General features: G+C 49.2%; 1 protein-coding gene across 3 annotated transcripts in view; it reads left to right on the top strand.

The window, feature by feature from the left end:
• The window catches only part of SIPA1 (signal-induced proliferation-associated 1), a 27,724-nt gene extending 9,198 nt beyond the window's left edge, over positions 1–18,526 (top strand). For 2 of the 3 annotated variants that reach the window (XM_042440809.1, XM_042440810.1), the window contains 15 exons: positions 2,991–4,278; positions 4,517–4,641; positions 5,548–5,736; positions 6,218–6,392; positions 7,440–7,543; positions 8,249–8,406; positions 9,732–10,329; positions 11,295–11,569; positions 11,818–12,045; positions 12,136–12,226; positions 12,984–13,146; positions 13,279–13,377; positions 13,808–13,886; positions 14,985–15,066; positions 16,581–18,526. In XM_042440809.1, coding sequence (XP_042296743.1) covers positions 3,357–4,278; positions 4,517–4,641; positions 5,548–5,736; positions 6,218–6,392; positions 7,440–7,543; positions 8,249–8,406; positions 9,732–10,329; positions 11,295–11,569; positions 11,818–12,045; positions 12,136–12,226; positions 12,984–13,146; positions 13,279–13,377; positions 13,808–13,886; positions 14,985–15,066; positions 16,581–16,733 — 3,441 coding nt within the window. In that variant the 5' untranslated portion in view covers positions 2,991–3,356 and the 3' untranslated portion in view covers positions 16,734–18,526. Of the gene's footprint in view, positions 1–2,990; positions 4,279–4,516; positions 4,642–5,547; positions 5,737–6,217; positions 6,393–7,439; positions 7,544–8,248; positions 8,407–9,731; positions 10,330–11,294; positions 11,570–11,817; positions 12,046–12,135; positions 12,227–12,983; positions 13,147–13,278; positions 13,378–13,807; positions 13,919–14,017; positions 15,067–16,580 lie in introns of those variants that run through there. The other variant, XM_042440812.1, reaches the window with a different exon arrangement.
• The last annotated feature ends 216 nt before the right edge of the window (positions 18,527–18,742 follow it).

Below are 18,742 nucleotides of genomic sequence, written 5' to 3'. Positions count from 1 at the left end.
ACAGTACAGCAATACCTGGCAGACCAGTGGTTCTTTGGTAGAAACTATAGGTGGGCAAATGCAACCTTGGGCCTGTGGGGAGAGAACAGGCTGGCCTGAAGAGACAGTGCCCTCCCTCCGTAACTGTCATCCTTGGGCCTGTGAGGGAGAGAACAGGCTGGCCTGAAGAGACAGTGCCCTCCCTCCGTAACTGTCATCCTTGGGCCTGTGAGGGAGAGAACAGGCTAGCCTGAAGAGACAGTATTCTTGACTGTATATTATATTGTAACATGTTTAAAATGTATATTCCCTTTGAACTTGTAAACCGCTTTGATCTCCCAGGAAAAGCGGTATAGAAATAAATATTTTATTACAGTATTATTATTATTATTATTATTATTATTATTAACCTACTCCCACAGTGCGGCACCTAGGGTCCCATAGACTACAGTGTGGAAAATTGTGTTATACATACAGTGTAGGGAGTTGCATGACTCCCTAGATGGACTTGTCGACTGTAGTTCCCATCATTCTCACCCAGCAGCCAGTGGGGGGATGATGGGTATAGAAATTCAGTCACACCTGGCAGACTACCTGGCAGACCAATGGTTCTTCTCCCTTGGGAGAAACTATAGGTGGGCAAAATGCTGCCTAGACCCCACATTGCGGCACATGGGGTCCCATAGACTGCAGTGTAGAGGGATGCATAACTTTCTAGATGGACTATAATTCCCATAAGCACCAACCAGCATGGTCAGTGGGGAGGAATGATGGGAGTGGCAGTTCAACAACACCTCCAAAACCCACAGTGTGGTGGCACATGGGGTCCCATAGACTGCAACATAGGCAGATGCATGACTTTCTAGATGGATTATAATTCCCATCAGTCCCACCCAGCATAGTAAGTGGGGAGGGATGATGGGTGTTGGAATCCCTCATGTGTGGGTAGATGCTGCCCATACCTCGTCTCCTTATGAAAGCAAACCCTCTCCTAGTGACGGAGTTCCCTTCAACGCTCTTCCGCAGCAGACGGTGCGCGGTTTGCCTTTCTCCGTCATCTGGCCAGATCTGAGATGGCAGGAAATCATGTCTGTTCTTTGACAGTTTGCAGAAGTTGGGTCTTGGTGCGCTTCCCCTCCGGTGTGCGGAAGTGGAGCGCCCACCGCGGCTGTAACACAATGGCAACCGCGCACTCAGAGCTGCCTTGTGCATTCCCAGCCAGGGTCCGAATTTGAGACGTCATTGAGTATCAGTTCCCCCATGTGGGAACAGAACCCAGGGTCTTGTCTGTTGTTTCTGACGTACGGCGACCCTAAGGCTGACCTATTGCGGGGTTTTATGGTCAGGTTTCTTCAAAGGGGGTTTTGCCATTGCTGTCCTCTGAGGCTGAGAGAGTATGACTTGCTCAAAGCCACCCAATGGGTTTGCAGACCCAGCCGAGATTTGAACCTTTTATATAAGGGACACCATTTTACGATGCCATTGTATTTAATAGGATTTGAGCATCCTCAGATTTTGGTATCTATTGGTGGTCCTGGAACCAAACCGCAGTGGATACCAAGGGCCCGCCATGCTATAAATCCTTCCTAGACCTTGCACTCTAACTCCCACCCGAAGCAGGTGGGCTTTTGCAAGACAGAGAGGCGTTTTGCTGGTGGCAGCCCTTCCTGGGCCGTGCCATCTGTGCAGCGTGAGTCCTCTGGATGCTTATTGGGAGCGACAAGGGTTTGGGCCAGGTAGGAGGGGATAAAACGCTCCATCAAACAAGTAGGCTAATCAGCTCTCAGCATCGGCAGGATTTGATCCTAAGCAGGGTGCGGACGGGAGCAGAGTCCAACGCTGGGGTTTTGCAAGGTGTGCGCAGGAGGAGCATCTCGAGGCAAGAGCGTCTCTGAGTACGTGCAGAGTGGTAGGCGTCCCTTGGGAGAGGGCTCTTCCAAGCTAGAAATGGGTAGCATGCGTGTGTTTGTGTACTGCAACTCCCAGCATTCTTTGTCATAGGCTGGCGTTGCTGGGAATGGCGGTCCAATGATATCCAGAGGGAGGCATGGCTCACAGTTCGCATAAGTGTGTATATACTTATGTGTACTGGGCTGCAATGCTTTAGAGGGAGTTGCATGTGTGTGCATTTATGTGTATGTGTACGTATGTGTACAGGTTGCATTTCCATGATTCTGGAATGCCAAATCCCTTATTCCTATATGCATAAATATAATGCATTTTGTATGGAAGGTTTGGGCAACTATGGGAGGCAAAAAAACCCTCCCCAAAACCTTCTCCCCAAATGCTTTTGGGGTGCAGTTTGGCCACGTCTTGCTGCCCTGAGCCATTTTAGGCCCAAGAGTGGCCGCTTTTAGGAAACGGAAGGGACCAGGAGTTTCTTTCCTGTTTTAGCAAAATGCCTCTCCTGGGTTTAAAACGGACCCAGTGCATGGAAAGTATTATTTATTGCGCAATATTGCTTCAGAGCGAGTAGCAATTGGCCATGACACATGTGTGTGTGGATGTATGTTTGTTCCTAAGCGTGCGCGCCTTGCGCTGATGATACTTTTCTGCACCCCAAAAATCCAAGAGACCCCAATTCATGGGCAAGAAACCCTGCCATCTCCCCAGATTTCTGCTGCCTGATGGTCAGAGTAAGAAGCATTGCAACGTGGATATTGTGCATTTTGGGTCGGCCCAAGAATGGTATCCCTGTTTGGTGGATTTTTGTGATGTTCTTGGAGTTCCTGGGAATTGTAGCCCTGGAACTAGGAGGCTATAGTTTGGGGGTTACAAATCCCAGGAAGATCAAGGAATCCTGGTCCCAAAAAGTAACTTTTCTAAAGCACAGCATCCTTTTCCTTAGCCTCAGGAGTCGTGGTCCCCTGAACCTCCCTTATCCAAAATGCTTGGAGCAAGAAGTGTTTTGGATTTCATACTTTTTTGGGTTTCGCATCTTTGCATCTTAATCAAATGTTTTTCTCTTGCTCACCTTCTTCCCCATTCCTTTTTTTGTTGTCCCGTTGCAGCAACCAGCTTGCAAAATGCCTAAATTTTGGCGATTCCTGATGCGCCAAGGTACCTGACTGTGGCGTGCTGACCTCCTTCCCGGCTATTGCATGGCGTCTGCCCACTGCGGTGCCAAAGACCAACTTGCGTGCCACTGGAAGCCGCCGCTTTATAAAAGCTTCGGAAGGCCTTCCTCATGGGTGAAGGACTGAACTCTTCCGCCAAAGAGACGAAGGCCTCTTATTATCCAAGTATTTGATCCGTTTCAAAGTTTGGGAGGCGTAGTTTCGTTTCCTCTGCTCGGTTGGATCTGGGGTCCTGGGTGTTCCTTTGGGCTGCTGGCGGGCAGTGCCAGGGGGAGAGGTACCGGTGGGTGCCTGGGGGCGATGCAGTCAGACGACCTCTTCATCCGCAAGATCCGGCGCCACTCGAACCGCCCGCCTCTGACGTCCCTCTCTTTCGACACCTTCCGGACATCCAAGTCCCAGGCGGGCGAGGGCCCCCTGGCGGGGCATTGCGGCCCTGCTCCGTTGAGGTCCCCGAGGCGAAGCTATCTCATGCATCGCAGCAACAGTGACGTGACACTAAGCGAAGGGGAGCTGGCGGTTGCCGCCCCGACTGCCCCTAGCTCTCCTTTGCCGCTGGCGTCGGGAAGCGCATCTGGGCTCCATCGGAACAGTAGCGGCAGCCCCAGTTCATCAGTCAAGGGGACAGCACCGCCTCGAGCGCGGGCACACAGCCACGAGGAGCCACGGGCTGGCAGCCCTACCGCTCGCCGATTCCGGGACCCCTTGCTTCTTCTCGGACTGTCGACCAGCGAGGTCTGGGAGACCGAAGCAGATGGTGTGACGCCAGGGGACGGAACTGGCTCCCATCCTACCCCGGAGGCAGCAGTTCCCGTGTGGGGCCGCCATTTGGCCCACTACGATGTGCAGAGCATCTTGTTTGAGTTGGGTGCAGTGGTCCGGGAATCTGAGAAGCAGGGCAACATCACCACGGGGGCATCAGCCGCTTCTCAGTCTCGCCTGGCGGACATGACACCCACCTCCGAGAGCGAAGCGGGCGAGGAAAAGGACGGGTCCCTGGTGCTCAGCTGCCCCTGCTTTCGGGTGGAATCTGGGGGTGAATCGGAATCTGGGATCGGCCAACACCGGGGCTCTTTGGCCGGGTTCCACTGCCCCAACATGGCGGTTTCGGTCCTGGAGGAACCACGGGAAAGCTATGGACAGAGGACCAGCCGGGGGGGCCTTGCCATTGAATACGCCGACCTCGGAGCCTGTTACTACCGGAAACATTTCTACGGCAAGGGTAAGGAAGGATGGTGCAGACTGAAAAGCAAGGGAACAGTGGCAGGGATGGTTAGGGGCTTCCTTGCAGATGGAGTTGGTGAACCTGTTCCCAGGGTTGGTTCCAAATGCAGAGTTGCTCACCAGGGTTGTGAATCCTGTCCCCATAATAGGTTCATCCCTGTGGCGCTTCTTCATATCTCAAATTAAAATCTGTAATGCATTCACTGCCTCAATGATTTCCCTTTCTCTTTACTCAGAGCATCAGAATTTCTTTGGGGTGGATGACCAGTTGGGCGCTGTGGCCGTATCCCTGCGGAGAGAGGAGAAGGAAGGCAGCACTGGTCCGCAATACAATTACCGACTTATCGTACGGACGAGTCAGGTGGGTAATGTTTATTTTATGCCACTAGTTTGAGTGACGTACAGCAATGGTCTTGCCTGGTCCCATAGGGTTGGTTTTTGCATCAGGAAGCAAAGTGATGTAAGGAAAGAAGAGAACAGTGGTGAGAGGCTCTGAACAAGGAGGACATTTTTACACAAAGGTTTTTTAGTGGATTGGAGACAGTTTGTACAGTGGGCCCTTGGTATCTGCTGGGTTTTGGTTCCAGGGCCCTTGTGGGTACCAAAATCCATGGATGCTCAAATCCACTTACATATGGTGGCATTGCAAAATGGTGTCCCTTCTATCAAATGGCAAGATTGAGGTTTGCTTTTTGGAATATACAGTGGGAGCCCTTGGTGTCTGCTGGGGTTCCAATGTAACCTATGGATGCTCAAGTCCCATCGGTGTAGTAAAATGGTGTCTCTTATGTAAAATAGCAAAACCAAGGTTTGCTTTTTGGCATTTATGTCATTTTGGGATGTGGCTCTTGTGGTCTCTTCCAGCTCTGTGGTTCTACGATTCTATTTTCTAGCCATGGATGGTTGAATTTGTGGATAAAGAATTTGTGGATACGGGGGGCAAACTGTATGAGCAAGCCCTTCGTTCATTTGTTTAATTTTATCCCACTTTCCTCCCGTTGTTGTGTGCTTTAAGGTCAATTTTGACACGAGCGATTGCAAAAACCCAACATGCAAAATCCTAGGGTTTGTAGTTTGGTGAGACGCCGCCAGCAGTCTTTGGCAGAGAAGGCGAAAGAGCTGGTGAAATGACAAATCCCAGGATGCTATAGGCTGGCGCTACAGCACTGAAAGCGCTGTCAAATTGCATTATTTCTACGGTGTAGATGTACCCTATATAAGTTTGGGCAAGGTTGATGGTTTGATGGTTGTTGTTCTCACCTTTTAGCTCCGGACTTTGCGAGGATCCATCCTGGAGGACGCCCTTCCCCTCGCCGCCCGCCATTCCACCCCTCGCGGCATCCCTCCCAAGAAACTGCTGGAGCACGTGATGCCGGAGCTCAGCCTCCAGTGTCTCCGCTTGGCCTCCAGTTCCCCAAAAGTGCCGGAGACCTTACTCAAACTGGACGAACAGGGGGTAAGTTGGTTTTGGGGGAGGATAGAGACACATTGATTCTAGAAGGGGTCCATTCCACCCTTCGATCGAGGGTCTGGCAAAAGCTCAACTTCACCCAACTTGGAGATGGATGATAGTGATTATAGTCCACAACGTTTGATGGGTTCCAGGTTGATACAAAGCAGTAGAAAGCTGCAATTTATTTATTCGCTCCCCTCCAATTTCCATTAACTTTTGGTTTCACTGGGAGGGACTGGTACAGCTGGCGGAGGTCAGGGTTTGAGGAATATGGTCCTCGAATCTCCCAGAGTTGGCTACTCCAAGTGTATACACCCTGCACTGTTCTGTCTTTAATCCCGACAAGTCCATTGACAGCCATGTAAAACAATGTGCTTAAAAATGAGTCTGGAAAGCATCAGGTCAAGGAAATATGGGACGGGGAGGTAAGATCTTGAACTGTCATCCTCTGATCCTCCTTTTCCTCCTCCTCTTCACTCCGCAGCTCAGTTTCCAGCGGAAAGTCGGAGTGCTGTATTGCATGGCGGGACAGGGTTCGGAAGAGGACATGTACAACAACGAAGAGGCCGGCCCCACCTTCCAGGAGTTCCTAAACCTCCTGGGCGAACGCGTGCGCCTGCGCGGCTTTGAGAAATACCGTGCGCAGCTAGACACCAAGAGTAAGATATTGGATGCACACCATCATCAGTAGTTGGAGACCTCCAGCAGTGTGACTCTCATTGTCCGTTATTGCTGCTTATGCTGGACAGGGCTGCTGGGTCTTGCAGTTGGACAACATTTGTAGTGTTGCGTGATTCTACATGCTTTGGGGGATTTCTGTATGTATATTTAAAGTGAAACAATTGCAGATTGAGTCTCCCTTATCTGAAACACCTGGGCCCAGAAGGGTTTTGGATTTTGGATCTTTGTTTTCCAGATTTGGAAATATTTGCATGTACAGCAGGCTCTTGGTATCATCTGGGGTTTGGTTCCAGGATCCTCCATGGATACCCAAATCCATGGATGCTCAAGTCCCACTAAATACAGTGGCATAGTAAAATGGTGTCCCTTATATAAAAGGGTCCTGGCAGCAAAGCCCAGCAGATACCAAGGGCCCACAGTGTGTGTGTGTGTGTGTGTGTGTGTGTTAAGATTTTCAAGCCCTGGATACCTGGATATGGAGGGTTGACTGTGCATAGTGAGACATCTTGGAGATGGGAGCCAAGTTTAATTATGTTTCGTATACTCAAGGTGGTGCAGGGATGAGCATGTAAACACCTGTCCATCTAAACACCGACCCAGGGACCAAACCAGGTGAGCACATGTTCCAGAATAGCACAGGTTCAGCCTGTACTATCCTGGTCCATCTGCTCAAGCCTGTTGGAAAGCTTATGCTATGGTATCTTTCATGTACTCTCAGAGGTGCAACAAGATCCCTTTGCATACTACTGAGCAATGGTGTTGGCTGTGTGCCTTCAAGTCATTTCCGACTTACGGCGACACTCAAGGAGAACCTATCATAGAGTTTTCTTGGCAAGGTTTGGTCAGAGGAGGTTTGTCATTGCCATCCTTTGAGGATAAAAGAGTGTGACTTACCCAAGAACATCCATTGGGTTTCCATGGCCAAGCTGGGGTATGAACTTTGCACTCCAGAATCGTATCCAATGCTCAAACCATGTTGAGATCTGGCTTCTGCAGAACTATATTTTCCTTCTCTGTCTTTGCAGCGGACTCCACGGGAACCCACTCTCTTTACACAACGTACCAGGACTACGAGATCATGTTCCACGTCTCCACCATGCTTCCCTATACCCCCAACAACCGTCAGCAAGTACGTCTCGACCATTATTTTGTTATCATTATTCATTCCTATAAGAGGAACAAGGCTATCGTTCAAGTTTATCACAAGTAAAGTGTGGGCTCTTATTGTTCAGTGCCAGGGATGTCCAAAATAAGGGCATGCCTCCTTCCAACTAAGAAGTGTATCCCTCCTGCAAAATGTTCAGTGATTTGCAAACTTTGGTCACCGAGATGTTTTGGACATCATCTTCCAGAATTCCTCAATTCTGGGGCTTCTGGAAGTCCAAAACATCTGGAGGACCACAGTGTGGAAATCATTGATTTAGGTGATATTATGTGATAGGTGCCATTCTCTGTTCACAATGCCCTTCAGCATTTTGCATTGGGCACAAGGGCCGGTCTTTGTGCCGGAGGATAAATGGGCATAAATCAGGTATTAGGGATGGAAATACACAAAACCCTGTTGCGAAACACTTTGTAGAGAGATCTTGTCACACCTTTGAGACTAAGTAAAGAAAGAAGTTGGCAGCATGAGCTTTCGTAGGCTTAAGTCTACATCTTTGGATGCATTCAGACTACATAGCTGAGTAGATGTATCGGAGAGGAAGGAGTGAACAGTTCTCCCCAAATACAAACATTCAGGCGCATCAGCCTCCAGTGTGGATCCAGTGCGGATCTTGCCATCCGGCATGCAATTTCTCTAGTGAAACTCTCCTTTTTGCCCTCCGTTTTGCAGCTCCTGAGGAAGCGTCACATTGGGAACGATATCGTCACCATCGTCTTTCAGGAGCCCGGGGCCCTCGCCTTCACGCCGCGCACCATTCGGTCCCACTTCCAGCACGTTTTTATCGTGGTGAGGGTTCACGAATCTTGCGGTGAGCACACAACCTACAGGTAAGGAAGACGCTGGTTGCATGTGTGTGCAAACCTGGAGTAAGCCACTGTGACTTTTGAAGTTGTCCTCGATTGTACAGGTTGGGTCTCCTTTATCCAAAATGCTTGGGACCAGATGTGTTTTGGAGTTGGGATTTTTGAATGTATTGATTTGGATTTAGAAATACCTGTATTTGCATATATAGTGGACCCTTGGTATCCGCTGGGGTTTGGTTCCGGGTTCCCCCATTTAAATACCACGGCATAGTAAAATGGTGAGCCTTATATCAAATGGCTTGCTCTCTTGGAATGGATAGTCGGCCCGCCTTATCCGCTGATTTTTTTTATCCATGGATTCAAGCATCCACGACTTGAAAATATTCCCCAAAGGTATCCATTCCAAACAGCAGACCTTGATGTTGCCATAAGGGACACCATTTTACGATGCCAATGTATTTAATGGGACTTGAGCGTCCATGGATTTTTTAATGCATTGAGGGTCCTGGAACCAAACCCCAGCGGATAACAAGTTCCCACTGTATTATGTGTGTGTGTGTGTGTGTGTGTGTGTGTTGAATATTTTCAAGCCACGGATGCTTGAATTCTGGATCTGGGAGACTCAACTTATAAGGTGCCAGCAGAGGGTGCTGCAAGGCTTGCTTCTTTAACCACCGGTTCAACAAGCCATGGCTTGGAAATACTCCAGAACGATAGAAATCCCAAAAAACGAACCTTGATTTTGCCGCTTTATATAAGGGGAGCCATTTTACTAGGCCACTGTATTTAATGGTACTTGAGCATCCATAGATTTTGGTATCCATGGGGGTCCTGGAACCAAACCCCAGCAGATACCAAGCGCCCACTGTATGTATATATTTTTGTCTTCATTTGCAAAAAGAACTTGTAGCACCTTTGAAAGAAGGAAGTAGTATAAGCTTTCGTAGACTTAAGCCTACTTTCTCAGACGCAAAAGCATGCATTTGGAGAAGTAGGCTGAAGTCTATGAAAGCTCATGCTTTCTTGCAGCTAGTTTCAAACAGAGGCTGGATGGCCATCTGTCGGGGATGCTTTGATTTAGATTTCCTGCATGGCAGAAGGAGGTTGGACTGGATGGCCCTTGGGGTCTCTTCCAACTCTATGATTCTATAATTCAAAGGTGCTACAGGATCCTTTTGCATACTGATTTTCCAGACTAACACGGCTACATCTTTGAATTTTTCTCCATCGCTTAGACGCGATGGCTGAGATTCTGCATGCTCAGACGTAGCTTTTAATAATTCAGCGTTCAATGTTGTATGTGTGACTTGTAAGTATGTGCTTGCTTTTTCTCTGCCATTCCTCCCCAGCATGGCTGTCAGTTGTACCAAGGACATCCCACCCTTCGGTCCCTTCATCCCGGCCGAGAACTCCTTCATCAAAGGCCCGGCTTTCCGAGACCTTTTGCTCGCCAAAGTGATCAATGCGGAAAACGCGGCAGAGCGCTCAGGGAAGTTCCACGCCATGGCCACCCGCACCCGCCAGGAATACCTCCGCGACCTGGCCCTCAACCATGCCACCACCAGCACTTTGGAGGCCTCCTCATCCCGCCTGGCCCTCATCGCCTTGGCGGCCAAGAAGCGCGAGAAGTCCAAAGTGCCCAAGGGGGCGGAGGCACACAGCGCGGGCGCTTTGGTCTGGGGCGTGTGGGCGCGGGATGGCCTCCCTGGACCTGAGAGCAAGGCTCCGGAGTTTTGGTGCCTGCTGGGCATCTCGGCCGAGTTTCTAGTCCTCATTGACGCCCGCGAGAAGAGGGTGGTCTTTAACTGCTCCTGCCGGGACATCCTGGCTTGGACCTTCTCCGAAAGCTGCACTTTGGACCTCTACTATGAGACGGGGGACTATATTTGCATGCGTGTGGATGAAGGGCAGGCGACTGACATTCGGGACATCGTCCACCGGCTGCAGGTAAGCGTTCCCATCATTTGTGGGGATGGACAATGGTGAGGTTCATATTGGGGGATTCATCTGGGGATGCAACCATGAGTACTAGTCCCTTGGATAGGAGACTGGCACTGTACTTTGTCTTTAAAGAGAGGATCAAAGAATCCTAGAGTTGGAAGGGACCCCAAGGGCCATCCAGTTCAACTCCCTGCCATGCAGGAACTCAAAGCATCCCCGACAGATGGTCATCCAAACCTCCAAAGAAGGAGACTGCACCATTCTCCAAGGCAGTGTCTTCCACGATTGAACAGCTCTTACTCTCAGGAAGCTCTTTCTAATGTTGAATTTGAATCTCTTTTCCTTAGCTTGCATCCATTGTTCTGAGTCCTATTCTCTGGAGCAGCAGAAAACAAGCTTGCTCCATCCTCAGTATAAGAATACAGTTGGCCCTCCTCATTTGCGGCTTTGATGGATATGTCCTCTCTAGGAATCTCTAGGTCCTCCAGTGCGACTGTATCAGAAATTGACCATAGAGTTGTGCTGGAGAACCTAGATGCTCCTAGAGAAAACACTTCTCTAGGCATTTGTAGGTCCTCCAGGATGATTCTATGGCCAGCTTCTGGCAGATGTTGATAATATAGTTACACTGGAGGACCTGGAGATTCCTGGATAGATGTTATTTGCTGTTTTCCAGGGTCCTTCACCCCTAACCCTAACGAAAGTGGAGATCCTTTATGGAGAATAAGGCTTACGGTATCCAAAAGCATTCTAAAAGCAACACCTCCTGCCCTCCCTTCAGTCAAAACACATTGTTCTTGCATTGTAGTCACATAACTAACAAGGAAGGCGTTGGAAGGTCTTTGAGTGGGAATGTAAATTGGTATTAGATCTGACGATTTATTACACTTAATGAGTAAGTGCCAAATCTTTCCACGCCTTTAATGGTTTCCTTGCGGTTTCCCTTTCGTGGCTTTTCCTTGCGTTGCCAGTTGGTGACCCGGGGCTGCGAGACGCGGGAGCTGACGCTGTTGAGGAATGGAGTCGGGCAGCTGGGCTTCCAGATGGACCACGAGGGCTTTGTGACTGATGTGGAGCGCTTCACGTTTGCTGAGAAGGCTGGGCTCCAACCGGGGGCTCGCCTGGTCCGAGTCTGCGAGAGGCCGCTGCCCAGCCTCAGCCACGCTCAGACCACGGAGCTCCTGCGCACGGCCAAGAAGGTCACCATCACGGTAGTACCCCCGGATGAGAATGGGAAACCCAGGAGGTGAGCAAGTCACGTTGTTGTTGTTGTTGTTCTCCTCATCATCATCATCACCATTTATATCCCACCATTTATATCCCACCAAAGTACCAAGGCAGGCTTACATCTGGAGGGCCACAGATCTCCATCTTTTTGCTCTACTGTTACCATTCACACTTGGTTGGAAGCTAACCATCGACTTGCGTTCTGGCTCTGAGAGCATCCATCTTCCAGGTTGCGTATTACCGTCCTCTTTCTTGTCTTTTCTGCAGGAGCTTCTCAGAGCTGTACCAAAAGTCTTTGCAAGAGAAGAGGAGGAGCGAGCCACCGGCCGGAGAAGTCGAGCTGACCAAGCCAGGGAGCGAAGCCGGGTTCAAGCCGGCCACGCTCCAGCTCCTTCATTCCCTCTCCTTGCAAGATGGACCCCCGCACAGTCTGGCTGAAGAGAGGACTGAATTTCTACGGAGCCACAGTGACCAAATGCCTGGACCTACAGACTCGTGAGTTACCCTTATCCATCCTAAGGTTCCTTGATGTCCTCCAGACATGTGATGAGTAACTCAGAGCCTCTTGTATTTTGTTTCCTTCAGGGTGCCATCTCAGGACATCCCCATCGTTTCCAATCCCCCTCCGGATCTCATTTTGGCTGCCACTCCAAAGGCCCCTCCAGACCACAATACAGTAAGTATCGTAAGAGTTGGATGTGACTTGAAACTTTGCACATTGCTCATGGAGACATGGCACTGCTACTCCATCCACAAGGAATGAGCATCCGTCTATCCCCAAAATCAACCAACCAAGGAGAGTCCATCGCTCCAGTGCCATACAATGTCCATTTATTTTACTTATATCTCACTTTTCTTCCATCGCGAAACTTGGCGTCAGGGTGCATTTTAGTCAAGGGTAGGGGAATACATTTAAGCTCAAGGGCTACATTGAATGGTTTGTGTTATCTTTTTACTGTTGAGAGGTCCTCATCTGGAATGGACCCCCAGAAAGATCATTTTGCATGAATCCCAAGCTTTTTGCTCAGGTTGGCTCCCTCCACATGAGTTGGACTATAATTCCCATCATCACCAAAACAGAGGCATGTTGGGTTGTTAGTGTTAGTCCTACCAATATGGAGGGTGCTACATTTGGGGAAGGCTGCCATAACACTGGGATACAATTCCTCTCCAAGTTTGTGCAGAATGGCAGAACAGAGCAAGCCCTTGCGTTGGCACAGCTGTTGTTTAAAAACGCACACATATATTTCAGATTTTTAATGAATTTTAGTGCATTTTTAATATAACTGAAGCATGTAACTGTGGTGCCAGACCCGCCGCCTGCACCTATGCAACCGTACCCTCCTATCTTTCCATTGTCGCAATTGACTCCTGCATCATACAGCCTTCCGCTTGCTCTTCCTGCCATGCAAAGACACTGCCTTTTATTCCAGGACCGTGGAGGAGATCCTGTTGCGAACAAGAAAGTTTCCGTCACGGGTCAAGAAGTCAAAGGCCCTCTGTCCCCGGGAGAGAAGGCTTCCCTCCCTTCGGAGTCCAGCGAAACCGATAAATTTCTGCCACGGACCCTTTCCCTGCGCAACTCCATCACCAAAAGTAAGACGCTCCTCCAACTCCTCTGGCTTTCCAAACCCCACTCCTTTCAAAAGTGCTCATTTGGTTGACATTTGGGTTGGATCAGCTTTTCTTTGAGAACTGAGGATGTTTCCTTCTCCTTTATCCCCGCAGTCCTCTCTGAAGCTGGCGAATCGCCGGAGGATGAATGGGAATCCATTGCCAACTTGGCCTCGGCTTGCAACAGCATCCTGGAAGCCCTTTCCAGGGAAGGTTAGTATTGGAAATGGAATAAGCGGACTGAGATTCGGGCAGAAGTGGGTAACTGTCATGGGTCTGTGGGTCAGTCTTTGGCTCCTGGGACCCCCCCCAAGAGCCACAAGGATGGCCAGAAATACCCAAATCAAAGGTGGTCAAAGCTGGCCAGAAGTCCACTTCTGCTTTTGGACAATGACCAAATGATAACTTTGAAGTTGAAGGCTTTCATGGACAGCTTCCATAGTTTCTTGTGGGTTTTTTGTACCATGTGGACATGTTCTGGAAGAGTTTATTCCTGATGTTTCGCTGGTATCTGTGGCTGGCATCTTCAGAGAATGCTGGCATAGAATACACACACACACACACACACACACACACACACACACACATACCCACCTCCCTATTGAGGGTAATGCAACCTGCCTCCGCCTTTTCTCATCCCCAGGGCAGCATGTGCCGGAGAACAGGGAATCCTTATGCGCCGCCGTCCAGAGAAGCGCAAGCCAGCAGCAACCCAATGAGGAGTAAGACGCCGCTCTGTCTGTGTGCCTTGCATGTGTGTATTTCCCTTCTTCAAGACTACAGCTCCCCAAATCTTGGGGGATTCTGGGAGTTGTAGTGGAAAAAAGTGACATTCGCAAGCTCTATTTAACAGGGTAAATGTGTCGTCCTTGCTTCGGTGCCCCTTATTTGCCTTCCCTCTGTCCTCCAAGACATAGAAGGTGAGAAACACCTGTTTGTGTGCACTCCTTTTTTGAAATCTCCATCTTTTATGTTTGTCAAGGGCATAGTATGGAAACATCTAGTGGCCAAATAGTATCCTTTGTTTGGTGCCTTTCAGTTGTCATAGGGTTTTCTTGGCAATGTTTGTTCCAAGGGGGTTGGCCATTGCCTTCCTTTGAATCTTTCCAACAGCATCCGATATTCCCTGGCAGTTTCCCTCCCAAGTACTAACCAGGCCTGACCCTGCTTAGCCGCTAAGATCAGGCAGGGTCTGGTCCTGTTAATACAGATCCCAGTCTCTATGGTTCTGGATTTAAAAATAGACTTAAATAGGGCGGTGAGAGAGATTCCTTATACCAAGTCAGACCTTTGTTCCGTTTTGTACATGTTACAGGCTCGCAACATGCAAGGACACATGTGCTCCATAGACTCTCCCCTAAACTGCATCACCTGCATTTGGTGGCAAATGGATAAAGGCCATTAAAGCAAGGAGGAAATGTTTGCTTTAAATGGGAAGAAAACTTTCCTTGCTTGTTGCAAGGGCTTTAAAGCAATTTGACACCAAAATCGACAGCGAGGACGAAAACCTAGACTTGAAGACACACAACACAAACACATACACACCATAGTATTCCACCCTTCTCTTGTTGGATTATTGCATTGGGTTTGTGATACAGAACCTGCTTAGAGGCGTTTGTACCCTTAAACCTAGCCAAGCAATATTTTAAAAATCACATAAAATTGCAGATCCAAGTAAGGGCAAACATATAGCGGTGCAATGCAGTATTCAGAGCCGTCCGAAACATATTTTGTGTATTACCTATGGACAAAGTAACTAGTATTCCCCTCTTTGTGCTTCCTTCCACCTCCCACCTTCCCTCTTTGGTCGACTCTTCCAGTTCCCAGGATGCTCTAAGTCTTGCCGACAAGGTTTTGCATTTGGAATCGACGCTTAAGAAACTTCAGGAAGATCTTCAGAGGGTGAGAGAGAGGATGGTGGCGGGACAGAGATGAGAACGATCTGTCACGTTTCCCCACACAAACACATTGTGGATGTGCGCAGTGCGCTCATGCTCTGGGTCAAGGCAGCAGTACCATGCTGCTGTTGGCTTGGCTGCAACAACAACAGAGCAAAGTGCATTATGGTAACACAAGATTGGTGTTGGATTTTGTTATCCACTGAGGGTCCTGGACCCCTTTTGGGGTATTAGATACTGACCCAAACAGCACTGGATACACTTCATATAGCATATAATCATACATCCGGCAAAGCAAGAACCTCTCCAAGCAGAAAATGTCCTGCTTGCAATATCATGCCAAAAGGAGAAGGGGCCAAACCATGCTGCTGCTGAATGCAGGGCAACAGAGAAGGGATGTGTAATGTTTGTGTTGCCTTATCATCCTATCTACACACACTCACACATACACACCCCAGATGTTGGTCCGTCGTGTAACAAAGCCTGGCCTGGTGATCTCATGGAGTAGGTGGGCTCTTATCCATTTGAGCTTTTCTCAGCCTCGCTGTTTTTGTAATTGGATGGTTCGGTTTGGGGTTTGGTTTCCCAAATTGCTTCCGTCGAGTCGCTATTTTATATTCAGTTGCTTCTTGCTTTGTGAGTTTGCTTCCAAAGCTGGAAAGCGGGACACAAGTGCCTTCATAAGTTACAATACGAAACTATAACTGGACGGAAGAAGTTGTTGCTTATGCTTGTGTAGATTTGGTGTAAGTGACCAAGTCTATGAAAGCTCATGCTGCGACTTCTTTTGCACAGTTAGATCCCTTTGCAGACCCATATTCCAGACTAACATGGCTACGTCTCTTATAGTTACAATTTGCACACCCAGCCAGATTTGCACTAGATGTGAGGACATACCCGCAGCCATTGGGGATCTATGATAAAGATAAATTCTCCCCATACAAGAAGGGGTTACCAAATGTCTTTGGTCCTGTATGAATTTGGGGGGCATTCAGACGTCGGGGTTTTTAGTGCAAATATGCAAAATCTGGGATGAATGTGAGATGGATCTGTGTTGTTCACATGCATTTCGAATGTATCCAATAAAATGAACAATACGTCATAGGATCATAGAGTCAGAAGAGACCCCAAGGGCCATCCAGTCTAACCCCATCCTGACATGCAGGAACTCTCAATCAAAGCATTCCCAACAACTCTCCATCCAGCCTCTGTTTAAAGACCTCTAAGGAAGGAAACTCCACCATCTTTCAGGGGAGTGTATTCCACTGTCTGGAGATTCCTCCTAATGTTGAGCTGGAATCTCATTTCCTCTAGTTGGAATCCATTGCTCCATTGTGTCCTAATCTCTGGAGCAGCAGAAAACAAGCTTGCTCCATCCTCAATATGACACCCTTTCAAAAATGGAGAGCTCACCACCCTCCGAGGCGGCCCTTTCCACTGTTGAACATCTCTTATAGTGGTGGGAACACCCTTCTCCTCTTAAATGGTTCTTCTAAGCTTTGCCTTTCCCTCCTCCAGGAGAAAGCCGAGAAGGCCGCCTTGCAAGCCGAAGTCCAGAGCCTGCAGGAGAACACCCAGCGCTTGAAGGAAGCGTCGGAGACGGCCGCAGCTCAGCTCAGCCAAGTCACACAAATGCTGGGCGGCCCCCCGACGCCCCCCCACTGCCCTTGAGGTTTCCCCCTTGAAATCTCCGTCTTCTCCTTCTCAGCCCCAGGAGCAAGTGACCTGTCTCTCTCTCACTTTTCCAGGGAGATGCAAGAGACACTTTGGACTGTCACCAGCTTCCGGACTTCGCTGTCGGTCTGTTGAAGCACCAGCTTCTGGTCTGATTATTTCAAGAGACCAGTGGGACAAAGGAGGGTGATGTTTGGGTTTTGTGCAAATACTATCAGTCTTCCTGGGTAAGATGAGCCCTTCCAGCTTGTGGCTAGTAGACAGATGCCCTCCTGGCCATGGAGAGACCTGCCATCCAGACACTGAGTTCCCCGGCGCATTGCGGCACCGGCCTGTCGCTTAGTCCGAAGCCGTATGGCCCTCCTAGCTGTGATGGTGGGTGGGTGGGTAGTTGGGGATGACTTGGGTTGTCATTGTGTTGTTGTTTCTACCAGATTTTAGGATCTTGGACTTTTTCTTGCCACTATTCCCCCATCCGAAAGGGAACGCCACAACGCAGTGGCTCCGTTGGAAAAGACGGGGGGACACAGTTCACCAGGCAATAACTGCAGATCGCCTCGGAGGTTACGGATAGTGTAAGGAACGAACCTGCGTTGGTGGTGGTTTACTACACTGGGCAAGAGGTGTGGGGTGGTTGGTGTCGGAACCTTCTGCTCTTCCTCTCTCTTTCTCTTCCTTCCTTCCTTCCTCCTTCCTTCCTTCTCTCTTCCTCTTCCAAATTCCAGCACTGATCTGGGTGGCACCGACTGCTACTTTGGGGCGGCAGCCCTTGCATACCTAATTAACTGTGAATTTTTTAATTTGGAAAACTGTGACATGTCCTCCTTGCCTCGCCTCCGTCCTCCTCGCCTTGTGGTCCCGATTCCCCGTCTCTGCTTGCAACCTTCCGACTCAATTCCTCAGTGAGACGGAAGAGATGGCCTCCCGTCTACTCTTTCTCTCGCTCCGACTGGTGCTATCCATTCCTCGTCCTTTCCGCTTCTGCTCCTCTTTGTCCGTACCTCAGTCTTCCTGACTTCTGGAAGCGGGGATTGTAGGATTGGAAGGGACACCCAAGGGCTAGCTAGTCCAACCCTTTGCTACCACATACTGCAAGACATCCATAGCTAAAGCGCCTCTGATCTGTTGACCGTCCCAAAAAAAAGGAAGGAAATTCCGCCATCTTCTAAGGTAGTCCGTTCCACTGTCGAAAAACCTTTGCCGTCAGGAGAGTTTTTACAAAACGGAATCTCCTTCCTTGAGATCCAGATCCATGGCTTTGGGTCTTGCGGAAAAGGTGCTTGCTCCATCTTCCAGGTTGAGATCCGGATCTATGGGTCTGGGCTTTGCAAAAAGGATTCTTGCTCCATCTTCCATGTTCAGGTCTGGATCCATGGGTTTGGGTCTTGCAGAAAAGACGCTTGTTCCATCTTCTATATGGAGACCTGAATCCATGGATTTGGGCTTTGCAGAAAAGATGCTCGCTCCATCTTCCACGTTGAGATCTGGATCCATGGGTCTGGGCTTTGCAAAAAAGACACTCGCTCTATGTTCCATGTTTTGACAGACCCACATAGACATGGTATGCATGGGGTGTCCTTCTTTTTGGGGAGGGGACTTCTGACATTTCTGACTGTTCTGCCCATATTTCATCTTTCTTGGACTAAGGTTTAAGGAGGAGGCGAGGAAAGGAGAATGGATTGCCTGTCTGTCTCTTCCCCCGTAACTCCTCTCCCAGTCTATATTTGAACTGAATGTACAGACTTAGCCGTCCCCTTCCTTGTGCAATAAAGTCTTGGTCTGCAGCCATACGGTGGTGGGCTCCGCTGTCGTCTTTGCGAACACTCTTTGCGGCGGTGTGTTTGCGCATGTGTGTGTAAACCAAATCCTGGGTTCATGTGCGCCTCCCTTTCCCACATATTAAGCTAAGGAAAAGCAATGGGGTTTCCATGTGGGGGATAAAAATCGATGCTTTTCTTTTTGGGTGTCCACAGTTAACAGAGTTAATGCGATTTGTTTCCGGAAGC

The sequence above is a fragment of the Sceloporus undulatus genome, chromosome 9 (genome assembly GCF_019175285.1).
Source record: "Sceloporus undulatus isolate JIND9_A2432 ecotype Alabama chromosome 9, SceUnd_v1.1, whole genome shotgun sequence".
Taxonomy (NCBI): Eukaryota; Metazoa; Chordata; class Lepidosauria; order Squamata; family Phrynosomatidae; genus Sceloporus; species Sceloporus undulatus.
The sequence above is the reverse complement of the archived record's forward strand: the minus strand, read 5'-3'. Positions and strand labels throughout refer to the sequence as shown.